At 41.9% G+C, this 20,106-nt stretch overlaps 1 protein-coding gene across 2 annotated transcripts; it reads left to right on the plus strand.

The window, feature by feature from the left end:
* Positions 1–3,070: 3,070 nt before the first annotated feature.
* On the plus strand, positions 3,071–16,660 carry KLHL8 (kelch like family member 8). Of its 2 annotated transcripts, XM_039696082.1 has the most exons (9): positions 3,071–3,375; positions 6,321–6,869; positions 8,945–9,131; positions 9,811–9,954; positions 11,064–11,175; positions 12,695–12,863; positions 13,320–13,479; positions 14,471–14,672; positions 15,081–16,660. In XM_039696082.1, exons 1-9 carry the CDS (start codon positions 3,172–3,174, stop codon positions 15,202–15,204), a joined length of 1,851 nt encoding a protein of 616 aa, XP_039552016.1. In that variant the 5' UTR covers positions 3,071–3,171; the 3' UTR covers positions 15,205–16,660. The 2 variants fall into 2 exon arrangements, with proteins under 2 accessions (XP_039552016.1, XP_039552017.1); XM_039696083.1 differs by lacking the exon at positions 14,471–14,672.
* Positions 16,661–20,106: the final 3,446 nt, after the last annotated feature.

Raw genomic sequence — 20,106 nt, forward strand, 5'->3', positions numbered from 1 at the left:
ATCCTACCACTGCCTATTAATTTCTTTTTGCTTCAGAATGGAGGTATTTTGTCTCTACTGAACATAAGTACTCAATGTGACTTGAGAAATTGCACACTTCAGTTTAAGATTTAGCTAGAATGTTTGAATTAAAATCATGTCACTTTCAAATGTCACTGAATTCAGATGTTATCTGAATTAGAGCAGTTGTAAGATAGCTTTTTGTGCTCTGACCTCCCATCCCTTCATGCTTTTTTAAGTTTGAGGAATAGCTAGGAGGAGATCCTCAGTCCCTTGCCTGAGGGCCAGCACTGATGACCACAGCACAGACTTGGGGGTCTGGAACAGCCACCTTCTTGAGAACAGCAGAAATCATCAGTATTTCTAAATATTTAACTTGAACAGGGAAATTGCTGACTGGCTCTCAGCAAATGATGGTGAGCTGTAAAGATGTGTGGAATTTGCTTGTTTTGTTTGGTTTTTTTAATTCATGAATTTGGTGTGATCTTCAAATTTTCAGAATTTAGTATCTTGAGTCAAGTGCTACTAAAATTAATTTCTTTTTTGTTTGAAGTCTGAGAACAGAAAAGGCTTATGGCTAAAGATGAGCCCAAGCCAGTATTTTCTTGCAAATGAAACATGGCTACAGCTGGTACTTTCCATAGCAGATGATTTGTTTGAACACTCAAATTGTGAGGTGCTGTAATTAAGACCAGTGGAAGATTTGGGGATGGTTGTCTAAAAAGATTTGCATGACCTAGGTGTATGACAGAAACAAGATGCTGAATTGGTGACTTGGGGGAAGAAGAAAAATCTACCTGCCACCAAGTCTCTTCAGAAAAAAGCTGAAGTATGTCAGTCCATTGTTGTCTGAGTATTTCTGAAGGTTATATTACACATGTTAATTTTTAACATGTTGCAGAGGTATCTCTTTACCTGGGGAACAGTAACTGACTTGTTCCCATGTTCCCATACACATATTTGATATCACAATACTGGACAGTCTCTCATAGATGTGATTTTCTTATCTATGGCTGTGTGCCTGAGTAATGCCATTGGTTTCCTCTAGGGTAATTTCTAGTTTCTTCCCCTACAATATCAAGTGGGTACTTAGTATGTATCAAATATATAAGTCCAAGTATACACTCAACTTATTTTCTTACAGGCAAGAGCTCAGAGCATCTCCAAGAGCATTTTTTGCTATGAGCATGAGATATGGATGAAGAATTAAAAATCAGTTATGTCTGGCTTTTGTACTATTGCTTGGTTCATTTGTAGCATAAAAAAATCACCCCAGCAGCACTGAGTTTTGTCTTAAGACTCATGGGGTTTTTGTTGGTGTTTACAGTGGCATATCCAGAATAGGTAAAATGTACACATCAGCCTTTTTACCTTAAGGCACAGAACAGATGAAAAAAGTCTGTGTGCAGCTGCAGTTAAAGCAGGAAGATAAATGTAGCATATGTGTCAGATGGAAAAACCTTGTGACTTGGGAGCTGTGAGCTCTCATTTAGCAGTCAGTGGCAGTTCTGTCTGAAAGCAGCATCTTTACTCACTCTAGCAATGGTTGGATGTGAGTAAGCAGGGAGTGCTGAAGTGAAAGTGTCCTTCAAAGACCAAAATAAGCATGAGTTCCTTCAAGTGTTGGCTGGAGGTGCTGTATCTTACCTACATCATCATGTGAATGAATAACACATGATGCCCTTCAGCATCTCTGTACAGCATTTGAATGTCAGTCTTTTCCCTCTTGTTTGTCCGTGTTAATTTTTGTAACCTCAGGAGATTGTGTCTGAAGTTCTGTGTCAGCTTCAGATCTCAGTGCTATAGTGACCTCTTTGAAGGACATGTTTAACATGAGTACCAGTAATGAAGAATTAATTTGAGAACCAAAATATCATCATGAACTAGAAAAATACCTTAGTAATTTGTCGCATCAGTCATAATGAAGCTAATTTTTCAGCAGAAAAAGGTATTCATTGCTATAAAGTGTGTAAAGATCCCATGATCCATAATATCTTTGAGCTAATTTGTAGTTTTGGAAGAAGACCTTTCTCTTACATACCTTTTAAAGGAAGAATACTTACCTCACTTAAATAAGCACCACAGGCAAATATTCCATGTTTGATCTCACTTGAGCCTCTCTGGCCCAGTGCAGCCACCAGCTCTGTCCCCACACAGGGTGTAGAGCTGGCAGCAACCCTGTGACCTACAGCAGCAACAAGTACGGTTGCCTCAGGTCACTGCCTGCTTTTTCTCCAGCTGTAAATTTAGTAAGAGACATGGACACTTCCAAAATCTCACAAAGGAAAATCAGTTCTGCTTCCAGACATGTGACTTAAATTTTTATTGTAGAAGAATTTTTTATTCCTTTGGCCTGTCCACTTCCTCCAACACCAGAGTCCATGAGCAGAAATCCCTGAATTACAGCAGTCAACTCTTAGCATAGAATCAAGAATGAATGCATCATAAATTAACTAAGAAACCATGAAACCAAAGATGGTCAGTGTAAGAGGAACATGCTTCTCAGTATACTGTGGCGTACCTTCCAGCACTTAAAGGTGGCTTATGAAAGACAGGGAGAGTTACTTTTTACACAGGCAGGTGGTCATAGGACAAATGGGAGCAGTTCCAGTGAAAAGAGGATTGATTTAGATTAGATGTTAGGAAGAAGTTCTTTCCTGTGAGGGTGCTGAGACACTGGAAAATGTTTTCCAAAGAAGCTGCAGATGCCCCATCCCTGGAAGTGTTCAAGGCCAGGGTGGATGGGGTTCTGAACAACCTGGTCTAATGAAAGGTTGGAACTGTATATTCTTTTAAGTTCCTTTCCAACCCAAACAATTGTATGATTCTGTAGTACATGTTTGCCTTTTCTTTTTCATGTCTTTATCAAGAAGTGTGGACAAGTTCATAAATAATGGCTTTTCCTAAAGGTACCTAGGTAGGATTCTTAGCTGTGGGTCTCTTTTTTGGTCCCTTCACCTCTAACCTTCCCCAAGTAAGATCATTAGTAGTATTATAGTGTAATTGAAGTGTTACGTACTAGCATTGTCTAATGTCTCGTTTTCTTTTTTTGTGTGTGTGTTTTAAACAGGAAGATGAACAGAACTGAATTTTAGGACCTACTCCTGATGGGCTGGATTTTATCTTGGCAGGAGTTTTTGAAGATTGATGCAGTGAGAGAAGCAACAGCCAATGGCTTCAGAATCCATGGTCCCTGAGCAGGCAAAACAACATCTGATAAAGGGAAAAAGGCGGCAGCAGCAGCAAACTCAGCCTTCCGTCAGTGATGGGGATGAGGATGTCTTCGTGTTTGAGGCCAGCGAGGCTTGGAAGGATTTTCACAGCTCTCTTCTTCACTTCTTTGAAGCTGGAGAGCTCTGTGATGTTACACTGAAGGTGATTCTTGTCACATATCCATTGCATGTATCAGTCTGAAGATTAAGCTGCAGATAAGTGTGTTGGGAGTTGAATATTGGCAGGGGTGTGGAAACCACTGAATACCTCTTGGATCTGAGACATCTCTAGAGATGCTAGGGTTTTTTTTCCTTATTTAGGAAGTTTACAGCTGAAATTTAAACACCTGAAATATTGACAATCTGAGAGAGGACGTACATGACTTTGATCTTATCCAACTTGCCTTCTCAGCAAGCTCCCACAGTTGGTCACTAATTACTGTGCAATTCCAGCTACTTGTGGCCTCTTGTTTCTCAATATACTTTCATCCCAAATTTTACCTCCGTGTCTGCATTTTGTGTTGTTTTACTAGATTCTTCTCAGCAAACAGGATTTCTGGAACAAATCTAACTTCCAGCACTCTTCAAAGAAAGAAAGAAAAAAAACCCAGATGGTTGTGTTCTACATCTGATCAAAGAGTAAAGAAAGAGAGACATGAACAAATTTTATGATTCTTGCATAGCATTGCTTTAAGGCATTATTTGTAACTCAGCTGTATATTACTTATATCTTGATTACAATAAATTTTTGTTTAGCATGCATAGAAGTGGGTGCCACCATCTTTGAATATTAAGTATTGCTTAGCCAAACAACTTATTAGTTCAAGATAATTATTTAAGGAATAGTGATGAAGCACAGTTCCTAAACCAAGAACAAATGACAGATGCCTTTAGGGGAAGTTATTAGCCTGCTACTTTGACTGTTAGATATGAACAGGCAAAATCCCTGACAGATGTATGTCCCTGGTGTCACCAACCCTCCTCATCCCTTTTCTTGTTGACCTCATTCTTATCTTGCTTTCTTTCCACCTACCCTTGCAAAAAAAAGGCAGAAAGACTTATTTTATAAACATAGTTCAGTGCATATTCCTGCTACGGAAACTTGCCTTGGAAAAAACATTTTACTGGGGCTGCAGTTTAACTTTCCCTAAGTTAGGCTTGTATTAATGTTCATTTGTATGATCTGTGTGGAGCTATTTTGGTAACTTAAGAATATTTGATAATATGACTTGGCTTCCAGTGAAGGCTAGAGCAACCTATGGATATACATCTTATTGTATGGCTTCCTAAATGAGGGATTTTCAAGTAACTGCTAATTATGTACTTGAATTAGAATTTTCAGGGGGCGTGATTTTTCTTCCTGTAGTGCTCAGGTCTCACTCATGTTGTAAGAATAATCAGATCTCTACTGAACTTTCTGCTTTTGTGTGTGACCCGAGTTAGTGAGCAATTCTAGCATTGCTTTTTTCAGACCAATTATTGAATTATTGTTTTAACTGCTGGCTCTTAAAATATGATAGTTAGTAACTGGAGGGGAACTCTGATTTCAAAATAGCAAGGACATGCTGTATAACTGGTGCAAGGTCTCCCTGCCCATGGCAGGGGATGGAATGAGATAACCTTTAAGGTCCTTTCCAAACCAGACCATTCTGTAATTTAAAATTAAGCAGATTTGGGTGTAAAGCCACTTAATTCAAAAGAAAGGTTTGATTAGAGAATGGGATGATGGGCAGAATTATAGTGTCTGAAGGTAAGAATGGCCTGAGAGCTTTCCCTGGTACAGCAGACCACGAGTAGCATCTTTCTGCATCAATACTGTAGTTAGTTGGAGTGCTGATGGTGTAACAGTGATAAGCTGTGGGAGCACACAGGAGGACTCCCTCTGCTCCAAAAGTTAAATTCTGGAATTTCACCTACTCTTCTGCTGCTGTCATATGAACAGTTTTGGAAGGCTGTTAGAAGGTGGAGAGTGGCAGATGAATACCATCTGCTTTTCCCCTGGTGGTTTGCTTTTTGTTCATTTGGTAGTTTTGAATTGTTCCTTCTGGGGTGATCTGAAGCAATCACACTGAAGAATCCATCTTCTCCTCTTTTTTAATCTGCATACTCTTTCTTGTGTGTTTGCTTTCTGTAGTCAGCTCACTGCTCACCAGGTAGGTTACACTTGTGTTGGTCATACTCTTTAAAAAAGTTAGAGCAAGTGAGTATTGAATCAGAGCTAGAAAAATAACAAAATATCCTTTATAATTTAGTATCTTCTTATTTTCTTAAATGCACAACAGCTCTGTAACACCTTCATCTGAAAGTGAACATGTAATTTGAGTCCATCAGGGAAACTGGTTGCCAGCTATCCCTTTATGTTAGTGCAGAGTGACAGAGGCTTTGAGAAAGCACTCCTGGAACACATATAAGAAGTGGATTTGGATTGTTCATTTACTTTCAATACTTCAATTCTTTTTTAATGTAGTGGAATTCTAGAATTTTGTACATGGAAAGCTTATTTTACATTTTCTCATCAGAATTTTGAGAAATACCCTCTCGTTATGGGGAGTACATTGTCTTTTATGGGCAAACATTAAAAAAATATTGAAGTAATTGGTTAACTTCCAATAATCCCTGAAATAGCTGTTATTCCTGTGTTTTACATAGAATTTGCTTCTATAAACAACAGTTCTTCAACAGTAGTTGAAGTCCAGAAGTCCAGAAATCTAAATTAAGTAGTCTAAAAATGTCTCTTTCTAATTTGCCCCCCTTAAAGTCTCTGAGTACATATAAAATAAATGTCTAGAGGTCTCCTCCTGTCTCTAAGATGCATCTAGAATATTTCTAAGGATATTTCACAAGGCTTTTAAAGAAAGGCAAGTTCAGTGCATCACTGCTATTGCTTACCTGTGTTAGAGTTTTGCTCTACTCTCCCAGCCAAGCTACAATTTAGAATTCCTTGGGATACTTGGATGTAATATCAAATACAGGACAGATGGGGTTAATTTGTGTGGACAGAATACATGGAGTCCAGAATTCTCATTTCAGTTTCACTGTTCCTGCTTTCACAGCCAAAACTGACGTGCCAGTAAAACATTGGGGCTTTTTTTGCTCTTTCTCTTTCAGGTTGGTTCCAAGCTAATCTCCTGCCACAAACTGGTGCTAGCTTGCGTTATCCCGTACTTCCGAGCCATGTTTCTGTCGGAAATGGCTGAAGCCAAGCAGAAGCTGATTGAGATCAGGGACTTTGACGGCGATGCCATCGAGGACCTGGTGAAGTTCGCTTACTCCTCGCGGCTCACGCTGACTGTGGATAACGTGCAGCCCCTCCTGTATGCTGCCTGCATCCTGCAGGTGGAACTGGTGGCAAAGGCCTGCTGTGAGTACATGAAGCTGCACTTCCACCCCTCCAACTGCCTGGCAGTCAGGGCGTTTGCCGAGAGCCACAACCGCATCGACCTGATGGACATGGCTGATCAGTTTGCCTGTGAACATTTCACAGAGGTGATGGAGTGCGAGGACTTCGTGAGCGTGTCACCACAGCACCTCCATAAACTCCTGTCCTCCAGTGACCTGAACATTGAAAATGAAAAGCAGGTTTACAATGCTGCTATTAAGTGGCTGCTGGCCAATCCACAGCATCACGCTACGTGGCTGGATGAGATCCTTGCACAGGTAGGGCAGACCGAGGCACCAAGTCCCTGTCTCATCACTGGTTTAGCTGTGTAATCAGCCCTTTGTACTTGGGTAGATCTCAAGCTGAAAAATGTTGTTAGGTTTTGGTGCCTCATCCAGAATTCGGTATTGGGAGTTGACAGTGGAAGCAAGCTAAGAGTTCTTGAGTATTGGGGAGAAGTGATACTCTCCTGTTTCTGTAGAGAGAAGAGTACTCACTTTATGCTCATGGCTGGGAGGTGGGGAACCAACAAAAATCTACATCTGTGGTTGAACAGAAATATTTTATACTGACCCAAACCAGAGAGAATATAAATCCATCACTTCATTTGGCTTGCCACTCCTACAGCCTGATATTCTCACTGTCCTTGCTGTTATGTATTTGTACTTAAGAAATGAGGCAAAGCTGTTGGGTTTTCTTACATGGCTAGGAAAGGAAACTAAGAGAGATGTGTCACATCAAGTTGTGTCACAGTATTTGAGACAGGTGTGGAGAGCCTGCACTGGGAAGAATTTGCATACCATGTGCTGCAAAGCATTCCATGTGTCTTAGCAGGTAGGATTGGCTGGGCAGTTTTAGTTGTCACTGAACTCCAACTTGATTATTTTGCATTTGGCTGAATGCATAATACTGCATTATTGAGTAAGGAGAGGTCCACTGAGATGCTGCTGTCATTGTCTTCATGAGTCATTTTTCACATCTCCTAGGAAAAGATGGTCTATTAGCTGTCTCCCAAAAACCTTCAGTTTCATCTAGACTAGCATGAGGTTTTTGATACAAAAATCCCCTCTTTATTATGCTATACTTAGAGGCAATATAATTAAAGATTTTTAAAAATAAATTTATATTTATTGCCCAGTTATACTAGCAGATGAGATTAACAGTTGTATTCTGTTGATGGAAACCAGAGACTAGATTCAAGCAAAGAAAAAGTAAACCCTTTCTTGTAAATATTGGCTATTTGCCAGAGCATATGGAGACATTAGTTGACTTGGACATTATTGCTAGCAGAGGACATACCTGGGTTTCTAGACAGTGATTATCTATGTCATACTCAGCCTTATGGGTTTCACTGTTATAATGAGGTTCTGAATTTAACAGCCTGGAGTTCTTACCGTGTCACTAACCTTAGGAGCCTGTCAGCAGGGCTACAGTGGTGCTTTAAAGTAGCCTCAAATAAGCTGGGCCAAAATAAAGGAAGAAGTGGGACTGAAAGCAAGGAGGTGAGGAAGAACGGGTAGAGACACATGCTTGCTTCAAGGCAAAGATGTTTGTCAGTGCTGTAACAGCTCCATCCTGCTGCTCTGAGAAGCACTGGAGGTACTGGACTTTTGCACCATTGCTGTTGAGCCAGCTGAGAGCTGCTTGACAGTGTTGACTCCAAACCTTAGGAAGTCAGGTGGAGATTTGCTTCAGGTCCCCCCACTAACATCTGTCCCACCTTTGCCTCTGATTGTATTCTGCACTGTTTGTCTTAAAAAGAAGGATGAAAGGTTTGCTAAAATAAATGGCAGGAAGGATTTAGAGAAGGAAACAATTAGCTCTCAATATTGATCACTTTTTTTTAAGTTTGAAGTCTGCCAAGTTTGCCTTAAAGAGAGATGTTACTGCACTAGCAATACCTCCTTTATAGACCCTTGGTTCATGGTGACTGTTTTCTTTTTTGACTTGCCACCCAAAGAAAATGAGCCATTTTCCAATGAACAAGCCCTCTCATGCTGGCATAGCAGTGAGCTGAAGATTCATACCCAACAGCAGATGAACCTGACAAAGCCCTGGTAAAGCCACTGGTGCTGCCTGCATCACACGGGCAGCTGCAGGGGCAGCATGGGCAGCAGCTCTTCTCTTTCCTCAGCACTGGGCCAAGGGACACTTCTCCCTGTGGCTGAAATGCAATGGTTGTAGCAGACATTATCACCAAACAGAACTGTTCGTATCGCTGTTGTGTGGAACAGCTCTGAGAGCTCTCTCCTCACTGAGAAGCGTGGGGCTGCCGGCTGCTGCATGTGCAGCACTGCATGGTGACACTCAGCAGTTCAGCCACTTTCTCCAACTGTGTTCATTTCTGTGTCAGGTACGGCTGCCTCTCTTGCCCATTTGTTTCCTTATGGGTGTTGTGGCAAAGGAAGAGATTGTCAAGCAGAATCTAAAATGTAGGGATTTGCTGGATGAAGCAAGGAACTACCACCTTCACCTGAGCAGCAGGGCAGTGCCTGACTTTGAGTACTCCATTCGCACAACACCAAGGAAGCAGACTGCTGGTAATTAAATGTGTGTCTGGTTACCCAGTAGGGAGTGGTGTGGAGAAAAAGCAGCACATCTGTGCAGGTGTCTTGATATCAAGCAGGTATAGCTTGATATCGAGGGTTGTTAATGACTTAATGCAAAATTGGGAAAGCCATTATGTACCTCTCTAGTATTTCGGTAATGTGCATTTTCCTAGCAGATCTGTAGCAGTCATTTTCTTTCTTTAAAGCATTAATAATTTATCTGGATTAGCTCTATCTGTATTAAAGCCAGAGCTGTTATGCATGTTATAGCCAGGCAATCTGTTCAAAGCTCTACTGCAAACAGTGGATAGTTATCTTTTGGTGTTGAAGGTTGAGCTAACTTGTAAAGTCTTTGACTAACCTACACCAAAAGTGAGTGATGAATGTTGACTGCAGATCATAATTTCTGTATCATTATATTTAACAAACAATGGGTTTATCTCCTTAAGCCAAACCACAAAAGCATATTTAAAATAGGCATTGTTTTTACAAGAGCATAGATAGCTAATTGCTGTAGCAGTATGTCAAGCAAAGGCCAAAATCCAGTACCCAGTTATGAAGGGCGATGACTGTGCTCCTTGAAGTGAAATACAACTTCCCCCAAACTACATCATTTTCAGTTTGCTCTGCTATACAACTGTTCTCTGTGAACCTGTTTCGTGTTCTCCAGGTGTGCTCTTCTGTGTCGGTGGCAGAGGTGGATCAGGTGACCCCTTCCGCAGCATCGAGTGTTACTCCATCAGTAAGAACAGCTGGTTCTTCGGCCCTGAAATGAACAGCAGGAGGAGGCATGTGGGAGTGATCTCTGTGGGAGGTCAGTAACCCTATCCAAGCAACCCCAGGCAAGAGACTTGTTTACTCCTTTTGCAGAGTTGGTACTTTTACTAGCTGTACAAGAAGTAAACTAATTGCTTAACTGTTGGATAGTCTTCAGTTTAGTAAAGCTTCTCCCCCTTTGAAGGAAAGTTTGGTCCTGAGCCAATCTGAGACTGTGCTTATGGAAAAAACATTACTGCAAACTGACAGAGTTGGGCTGTTCAGACTTGGGAAGAGAGCTTGTGGCCTTTCTGTACTTCACAGGCTTTTTAGTGGGGCCTGTTGTAATAGGACAAGAGGTAATGGTTTTAAACTAAGAGAGGGTAGATTTAAACTAGATATCCAGCAGAAATTTTTTACAGTGAGGTTGATGAAAACTTGGAACAGGTTGCCCAAAGAGGTGGTAAATGTCCCTCCCATCTCTGCAAGTGTTCAAGGTCAGACTGGATGGTGCTGTAAGCAATCTGAAAATGAAAATGTCCCTGCTCATTGCAGAGGGGCTGGACTAGATGACCTTTAAAGGTTCCTCCCAGCCCAAGTGAACTGTATATAGATCTGGCCTTAAATAGGTGTTTTTTTAAAAATCCATTTATAAAGAAATGGCCTTACACAGCAATTACCCAGAATTTGCTATACTCATACTGGTTCCCTTCCTACTTAAATCCATCCTGGAAAGTTACTAAGATCATAACTCTTCCAAGAGCAGACCTAGCTTTATTTTAGGGTCTGTGCAGTCCAGAGCAGCTTAGCAGCAATAATGCAGCTTTCTCTTGTACTTAACAGCCCCTCTGTTGCTGCAGCAGTACAGAGCTAAGTTTTCTTCATATAAAATCTGGAGAGACTGGTACATGTGTCTGAACTGATTTGACCTGCAGTACTTAAATTATGGGAAGGTTTTTTGTTTACATAATCTCAAGCTTTGTATAAAAGTTCACATTAGAATAGATTCCTGGTTGAGTACAGCACATAAAACTCTGAAACTGAAAACATTTTAAAAGTTTAACCTTTATTTGACCTCTTTGTCTCCACTTAAGCAGGGATATTATATAAATGAAAACTGAAGTGTTGCCAAGCAATCTCTATTTTAAAAGATGTCTGTGTCTTCAGGTAAAGTCTACGCAGTAGGTGGACATGATGGAAATGAACACTTAGGAAGCATGGAAGTATTTGATCCTCTCACAAACAAGTGGATGATGAAGGCATCAATGAACACCAAGAGGTATATGTATCCCACACTCCAAGTCCTAGTCTGTGGTGTACCATTTCTTGATGAAAAACATCCTGTCTGTCCTGCTTTTTTTGGGGGGTTTCCAAACTCTTCTATTTCTAGCAATTTCTTTCCCCTATTTTGGAGCTTTAGTGCTATGAATGTATCACCCTTCAGTTCTTTTTTTGGAGGAGCTGGCTTCTGGACCAGCGACATTTTCTACTCCTGCTATGCTTGCATTCTGGTATCCAGGGCCTTTCCTCTGTGCCCAGTAAACAACTTGGAACTGATGAACTGGTTCTGTGGGGCTTTTGCTCTTTTTAGGAATGAGTGAGATAACTGCCAGCATAACATGAGAAGTGAAGTACTTCATAGTGAAAATAAAAAAAGTTAAATACTACACCAGGGAACAAATAGCTGCCTGTGTTTTTCACACAAAAGGCCAGAAGCACGCAATCTGAAAGCCAGATTGAGGACTTTCTTTTGTCTTGACATTTAAGATTCTTATAAGGAGTTACTGGACTCAGATCTGTATTTTTTTTTCTGCTGTTATTTAAATCAGCATCCCTAATTCTGCATTCTCTTGTGTTTGTTGTTTTTCAAAGCATCATGTACAAGTAGGAGTGAAATAATAAGTACGGCTTAAGTCCGAAAGCTATTTATAGCTGTGACCTAGTTAAAGTAGAAGACCCAGACTCCTGGAAGTGGCTTGCTCTACTTCTTCCATCCTATCACCTACCCGAGGGCATAATCTCAGCAACAATCAGCCCTAGATTTCTGTGACATTGATTACTGAGTACCCAGGTCAATGAAAGGACTGCTGTGCCTTGGCTGCCTCCCAGCTCTACTCCTCCCATTCGTGGAAGTCTTGGAATACTTAGTGGAGAAAAATGCCACCATGAAGTGATGTCTGTTACCTGCTGAGGGAATTTAAGATAAGGTCAGGATATTGTCACAGTGTTTGTTCTGTAGAAAGATTGTGCCTCCCTTGCTCCTGGTATTTCTGAACCTTCCCTCTTTAATGAGACAAGAATGTTGTCATTAACATGGTAATTCACCTCACTTGGTGGTTGAAGCAGAAACTTAATGCTCATATTCTAGACCATACTTTCAATTTTATAATAATCATTGTACTCTAATATTGGTAGATTTATTAGAAACAAATGGTTTGCCTTTTAATATGTATTAGTGTCACCCCCAATCATTCTCAGATGGTTCCAGCCAGCTATACCAAAGAAGTTAAAACCAGTAGGTTTTGGTTCATCTTCAGATTCAATAAAATAGAGAAATCATATCTAAGACATTGTCATGTATCCAAGTATGTGAGCAGAGGACTTGGCTTTAGAGTTGACACACAGTGAAAAGGCCACAGGTGTGCAGAGGGCCAGCGACATGATTTACTATAAACATCACTTTTAAAATTTCCATTCCTCTTTTCCCCGTAGTTTGAAACAGGGGCCATTCGTGTACCATGGTACTTGCTGTGCTGGTTAAGGACTTGCACTGAGGTGTTGCTGCTGTGCTTCCCTAGGAGAGGCATCGCCCTGGCGTCCCTGGGCGGCCCCATTTACGCCATTGGGGGCCTGGATGACAACACGTGCTTCAGCGACGTGGAGCGCTACGACATCGACTCCGACCGCTGGAGCGCCGTGGCCTCCATGAACACTCCCCGCGGAGGTGTCGGCTCCGTGGCCCTGGTGGTGAGTCACTGCTGGGCAGCCCCCTGCTCTTCACCAGGCAGAACACCAGGTCTGAAACAAAATGCAGCTGACTTCTAGTCATCAAAATCCCGTGCAAAAAGTGAGGATACTTACGATAGTACTCCTAGCAAATTGAACTGTTTCAACAGTATTTGAAGCGCTGGGAGGAGTTCTGTTCTAATGACATCAACAGTGCTTCCTATCTCACTCAGCTGACTGGTTTGTCATGGTCATTATGTTTAAAGGTACCAGATGCATGCTCTACTTTGATCCCCCCGTGCTCTGAAAAATACCTGCAACACTACAAAACTGTTGCACTTCTTTCATTGGAAGAGATACATTTATGTATGTAAAACAAGTGGATATACAATTTTTTCGTATAATTTTAACACTGCTTATGGAAAGCTGAGTAAAGGCAACTACATCACAAATAATCTTTGTACAACTGTTTTCCAGAACCATGTTTACGCCGTGGGTGGCAATGACGGTGTAGCATCTCTTTCCAGTGTGGAGAAATATGATCCCCACTTGGATAAGTGGATAGAAGTAAAAGAAATGGGTCAGCGAAGGGCTGGGAACGGTGTCAGTGAGCTCCACGGCTGCCTGTATGTTGTGGGTGAGTAGGGATGTGGCATTTTGTAGTGCTGCTGCTGCTGCTGCCAAGTGCTTGGCTTTGGAAGAGGCTGTTGTTGCTAGAGGAACTGGGAACAGATAGAGCTGACCTGTACTTGGTGTTCTTGGGCAGGAGAAGAATGCAAGCACAACCAGGTCATGCTTAAACAAAGGTACATTAGCAAGGAAATGAAAAGCAGCTCCTAACCCACATTTCAGGAGGGCTGATCTGTTCAGGACAATATGTCTTTATTAGAAAATCCTCTCAAGACTCAGTACTCTTGAGTTTCCTTTTAGGAAACAACTCTTAAGTTCAAATGCTTTCAAACATAACTCCAGTTGTGTTCTGAGTGTAGACAGCAGTAGCTTTTTTTGCATTTATTCCACAGCTTCTTGTCTTGTGTGCTAGCTTGTATTTACCTGCTTTTGTATTTACCTACCTCTCTACCTGAGAGAGGAAGATGCCAAGTAGGTGTACCACAGTAATAAAGCTCTGACTTGTTTATTATTTTAAGTGCTTAAATAGCTTTTGAACAAAATGCTCCTCTGACAGTTTCCCCAGCAAGAGGAATGCATCACTAAGTCTTACATGAAATTTTTCCCCTACTCAAATATTTGCCAATGCTGTAATTTGAGAACACTGCTAGGGTGTGTTTTGCATAAAGTAAAATAAGTTTGAGACCATCCTTTTACTGGTGTTAGGTTTCTTTCTCTTCCAATTGGGAAGCTGTTTCATTATAAATATGATGAATTCAGAGAGAAAAATACTAAAATTAGAATCCTTGCAACTTGAGTAGAAGAAGATTACTGCTCTGGGTGATGCTTGAGCAGTGAGAAGAGGGTGAGCTGTTAGATTAATTTTTAGGAGCTTGTAAAGTTCTGGTAGGGAGAATGCTGCACAGGACTCCCCGAATGCTGAGAACGATCTGATGCCAGTCTTGGGTATTCCCTGCACCAGGAATGCCAAAAGCTGACCCTGTGATGGTTGTTTGCAGGTGGGTTTGATGACAACTCGCCCCTGAGCTCGGTGGAGCGCTTTGACCCACGCTGTAACAAATGGGAATATGTGGCAGAGCTCACAACTCCAAGGGGTGGTGTTGGCATAGCGACACTGATGGGAAAAATTTTTGCAGTTGGAGGTCATAATGGCAATGTGTACCTGAATACAGTGGAAGCATTTGATCCCATAGTGAACAGGTAATTTAAAATGTTTTGTTTGTCCTAATAAGACAAGGATATCTGATATACCTGTATGAAAACATAGTGGCATAGAAGCAGTGTGCAGGAGGAACCTAGCTGTTATTTCCTGGTAATAACTGAGTAATATCCATGGCTGTCAGTGCAGGACTGCTGCTTACATCACTAGGGCAGTCTTGTAAATATTTAAGCACCTCCTCCTCCTCTGCTCCTCTCTATTCCTTGTCGTCACCCTTTCATTCAGTAACAATCTATATTCTTCTACTTGTTTCAGTGTGATTTTGCACTAAATGGGGGTGCATTTTTGTGCACAGTGAAGAGCTAGGCAGTGCAATAGAATTTCAGGCACAGAAAATACTTCCAGGTTGCTCAGAAAGGGCAGGAACTTACTTTCTTTTTCTCCTGTAGGTGGGAACTCGTGGGCTCAGTGTCACACTGCAGGGCAGGGGCGGGCGTGGCTGTGTGCTCCTGTCTCAGCAGCCAGATCCGGGATGTGGGCCAAGGATCCAGCAATGTGGTGGATTGCATGTGAGCTCTGCCACCTCCTCCAAATTCCAAAGGAAAGCTACAAGGGAGCCACCATAGAGCTTCTAAACACCGTGTTCTGTATGGTTAAGGAATAAATCCAGCACATTTTCTTTGTGAAAATGGTATTTTCTGCAACTGTAAAGCTTTTGGTGGCTTTCTATCAATAGTGATACAGAAAAGCCTGTGAAAACATGGAATAAAAGTGTGACTCACAGGAACAAACCTGCCAAGAACTGCAATCATCCCATTTTTGTGAAGCTGCAATTTCAAAATCATTTGAAGGAGCTGTTGCAAGGACTCAACATTGAACTGTAAATCAGGCATGTGGTAAGGAGAGCAGCAGCAGCTACTGCTGCTGAGCCTCCCCCAACAGCCCTGCTACATGTTCTCTGGAGGACTCAAGTGCCATTTCATTTAACTTATTTTCTGGAATGAGTCTTAAACGTTTCCCAATTGTACAAGAGTTTTGTAACAGAACGTGTCTCTAGTTCTAGAAGTAATGACATCTCTGATGTACCCTGAGATAATTGAGGCAGAGAAGTTCACTGCTTACCTCCCAAGGGAATGCTGGCAGCAGTGGCAATTGCAGGGATTCTGTCTGAAAACTGTCTTTCTAAGTACTTTCTCAAGCTAATAAACTTGTTAGAAAGCTGGCAAGATTCTTGACCTGAGTTCAGCCACTGGAATACTGCCATTCTCTAGTCTTCCATAAAATTTGTAGTTACTACCCCTTTCCAAAGGAGAGTGTCTCTTGAGATGTCCTGAAGTAACCAGTATAATTTGTCCTATTTTGAGATGATAGTGTGTAAAAATTTAGGCTTCAGTGGTGTTTTGAATCACCATTTTTATACAAAATGGAAATGCATAATAAAATTGGTATTCTGTAAAACTTCTGAAGTGCAATGCTAGAAGACTCGACTGAATTCAGTATCCAGTAGCAGCTCTGGTAACATTCTTGAGTTACTTGCTCTTTTAAGGGAGCAGATAAATAACCTCAAAACCTTAAATGAACCAAAGAAAGTCAGCAAGAAAGATAACTGGGAATAAATGAGTATTTCCATCAAAAATTGAGATAGCAACATAACAGCCCTGCATACAATGATGTCTTGTTACACCATTACAAACCCTGAATCCTGAGTAAAGTCCTGCAGATTCCTGTTGCTGCATCACCTTGAACAGACCAACAACTGACAATCCTTTGTGACCAAAGTTTCACAATTACCAGGTTGTTCTAAATGCCCAGGGAGAGCAGCAAACTTCTCTGCATTCAGAACCTGGCAGAAGCAGGACAGCTGGAGTGAGGAGGCACAGTCGTGTTTTTCTGCTAAGTCACCATCATTTGGCTTTCCTGCCCAAAATAGCTTTGCACTTTGGTGCACTTTTTGCACCCAGGGACAAAGGGAACGGTACTGTAAATAATGAAATAATGCAATAAAACGTTTGTACTTCAAAGCACCTCATTTGTTTTGTCTGGAGCATACTGGTGCTGGGAAACAATACAGCACTGAGTATTTTTTGTTTTCTGCAGTGTATTTGTACTTCAAAGCACCTCATTTGTTTTATGTCTGGAGCATACTGGTGCTGGGAAACAATACAGCATTGAGTATTTTTTGTTTTCTGCAGTGAATATTTCTCAACAGGAAGCTTCTGTTAGCAGAGAGAATCCTGCATTACCACCATGAGCTGCACTGCCCTGCTGCCCTCCTCACAAGGATGTGGTTACCCTTGTGGCTCTTGGCCTGACTCTGACGTGTGGAAAGGAGGGATAAAGGTTTCCTCTCTGGGACCAAATGGATGTCCTGGCTAACATAAACCCTGAGTTTACCAAAAGGCCCTGACTGTGTGTAGTGGTTTTGCATGGGAGGCACTCACGGAAGTGATGTAAAGAGAAAGCTGATACTCCTCTGTGAACATTCATGTAAAAAAACCCCAAAAAATCACGGAAATCTCCTTCTTTTCTGGTGGGCAAAGAGGTAACAGGGGCCAAAAACCACTACGTAGCCAAAACCACTATGCTGTGAAACCAGGCAGCCCAGCAGTGCAGGGGGGAAAGTGTGGCACCCATGGGTGCAGCCTGTGGGTGACACATGCATGTGGACCACAATGACCACATCACCAAAGGGATGCCAGACACCAAAGGGAGAAGCAGCAGGGAAATCAGGTTACAGCAAAAGCTCTGGGATTCTCTGTCGTGTGGGAAGAGCTGGAAGTCACATGGTGCTAGCTCTGAACAGGATCCTAAAACAGGCATCTCATTTGTATTTCAATGCACACCCCCGCCCCAACACTCTTGTTCAGGGCTCTGGAGGTGTATCCCTAAGGACTGGCAAGAAAACTGCAAAGCAGGTTTGCAAGGAACAGCCCTGTTCCCAGAACAGTGGTGTCCCACGCTGGTAATTTTGGATGGCACCACAGCTAAACACATTTTGTACAGAACTGGTTTTAGAATCGCTATTGCTGGAAATGTGTTAATGACGACAAAGTATAACAAGAAATAAAAATACAGGATTACTGTGGTGACAAACTGCAGTGACCTACCTGCACATAAAGCTGTTGTGATTTGACACCTGTCCTGGCTAGGGGACCATGATGACAAAAGAACATTCCCTCCACTCCATGCCGAGGGACAGAGCAGCCACGCAGTGGTAGGAAGCCCTACTCCCCACACCTTCTTTATTTGTGTTCAAAGGGAATTGTGGTCCATTTGGTTATACTTTCCCAGCTTCAAATACTATTTAATACTCCTCCTTCCCAAGAGAATCTCATTCCTAATAGAGCCATTCTGGCAGCAAAACACTTTGGATTTGACATCCTGCTAAAATACTCAGCTAAGGACAGAAAGTTTTATAAGGCAAAGCATATGATACTTGTATTTTTAAAAATATAAACCAAATACATGCATCCACTTCTATCAGAAAGACTGCAGACTTCCCTCCTGTCTGAACACCGGCTGTGAAAATGATTTCAACTAGAAATGCCTGCCTGCAGGGGGGGATGCAGCCCTGCCGAAAACCGGACCCGCCCTGGCAGAGAGCTCTGCTTGCACCGTGTGTTCATCAGCACAACCAAAGGGCATCGAGCAGGGACCTCGGGATGCTGCACGAGAGAAGCAGCAGGAGGCAACAATGATCCCAGCCAGGAGGGTTACCCTGCCTGTCTCCAGGACCTTTCAGTTTCAGTGGGATTTGGGGCAGTTACTGCAGTGTCAGTGTTGGTAAGCCTCATAGGGTTAACACACTATGGCCAGCGAGCAGACTGAACATGTCAGAAACAATTTATTCATCAAAACCAAGGAAACCTTGCCTGTGATCCTACACAGATCACAGACAAGAGTCTTACAAAGAAGTGGGAAGGTAATTAAATAGCAGCAGGGCTAGCAGCAGATTTTAAAACCAGCACTTGGATGAGCAGCCTGTTTCTCAGTGCATTCAGGGGCGAGCAATAGTGATGCAAACAGTCCAGCAGTTCTAAGGCTATTGAGGATTCTATGAGATCATTTTGCTGCCATGAACTTTTTGTGTGCAGTTACTTAAAAATCAGAGTGCCTTCCTATGTCATGTGTGGAGACCCTGGGGGGCATCCCCCGGGTTAGGCAGACAAAAGAAGCTTCCCTCAAGAAGCTCTTAAGAGCCCAATGGCTTCTTGCCCAGGTCCTATGTCCCTGAGTCACACCCTCCTTATTTCCCCATTGGTATCAGATTCAAAAGCGACCCCCGTGGCAGGGAGAAGTTATGCATCTGACTCCATGATATCAGAAGCCTAATTAATTACTTTATTATACTATATTATTCTATACTATACTACACTATATTACATTACATCTCAACTGAATCTGCACAAGCACCCAACTGCACCCCACTGAACAGCATCTCGTGACTCTCAGCCAACAGCCCCGACACACACACGCGCTTGGCCCTGCCAGGCCAAGGAAACAAAACACCATCCCTCTGGGCAAACAATCTCCATATTGCATTTTATTTTGGCACAATACAGGCACAACAAATTAGATAAGAATTGTTTTGGTCATTCTTTTCTCTGCTTCTCTCACTGCTTCTCTCATTCAGAGAATGTGAATCCCACACATCTTGGCCCATGTCTGTACTGCTCTGATGCCACTGTCCAGCCTGGATCTCTGGGAAGAGAGAAACCTGGACTCCCAATGAGGGTGCACGGTACCCTGAACATCTTACTGGGTGGCTGAATGAAACATCTTTTCATTTCACTTCACATTCCTTTTGGTGTACTACAAGCTTGTTACTTCATCCCTATTAAATGTACAGTTTGGTTTTAAAGCACATACGTTCCCGTGTCTCATTTTTCCATGCCTTATGCTGGTGTTCAAGGGAGAATTTAGGGGTATTTCCTTCTGGCCTTGCAGCACTTCAATAAAATGTCTCCGTGGTGTGCAAAGGACACCACTCAGCTGTGTGTGTTTGAGGCATGATGAAACTACTTGAGCAAAAAAAACTTCGTGTTTAATTCTTCTTTGAACTTGACTCTAGGTATCTTGTGTAATTAATTGATGCAAAGCCAATCAAAGTCAACTGAAAGGTGACAGCAGGACTTGAAGGGGTTTGGGTTTTTCTTTTCCTTCAAAATAAAGACAAAACCAGCCTAGACCCCAGCAAATTCACGCTTCCTGACCTGTTTTCTTGCTAAATAATCATTGAATTTTTTGTGGTTGTTGGGGGATGAGGACCTATTTTTACTTTAATAAGTCTTAATTTTTTAATTCAACTTAGAAATTAATTTAGATTTTCTACTCTCTCTCATCTTCTTTTAAACTTTTCCAACATATTCAAATGTTTCCCTTTCAAACAGATTTCTACTTTCTTTTTCTGACATGGTGGGTTTTGTTGTTTCTTCTTTCCATGCTTCTCCAACTTTTCACTTCTTTTATCTCCTT

Source organism: Passer montanus, unplaced genomic scaffold (genome assembly GCF_014805655.1).
Source record: "Passer montanus isolate IOZ18808 unplaced genomic scaffold, ASM1480565v1 scaffold95, whole genome shotgun sequence".
NCBI classification, from domain to species: domain Eukaryota; kingdom Metazoa; phylum Chordata; class Aves; order Passeriformes; family Passeridae; genus Passer; species Passer montanus.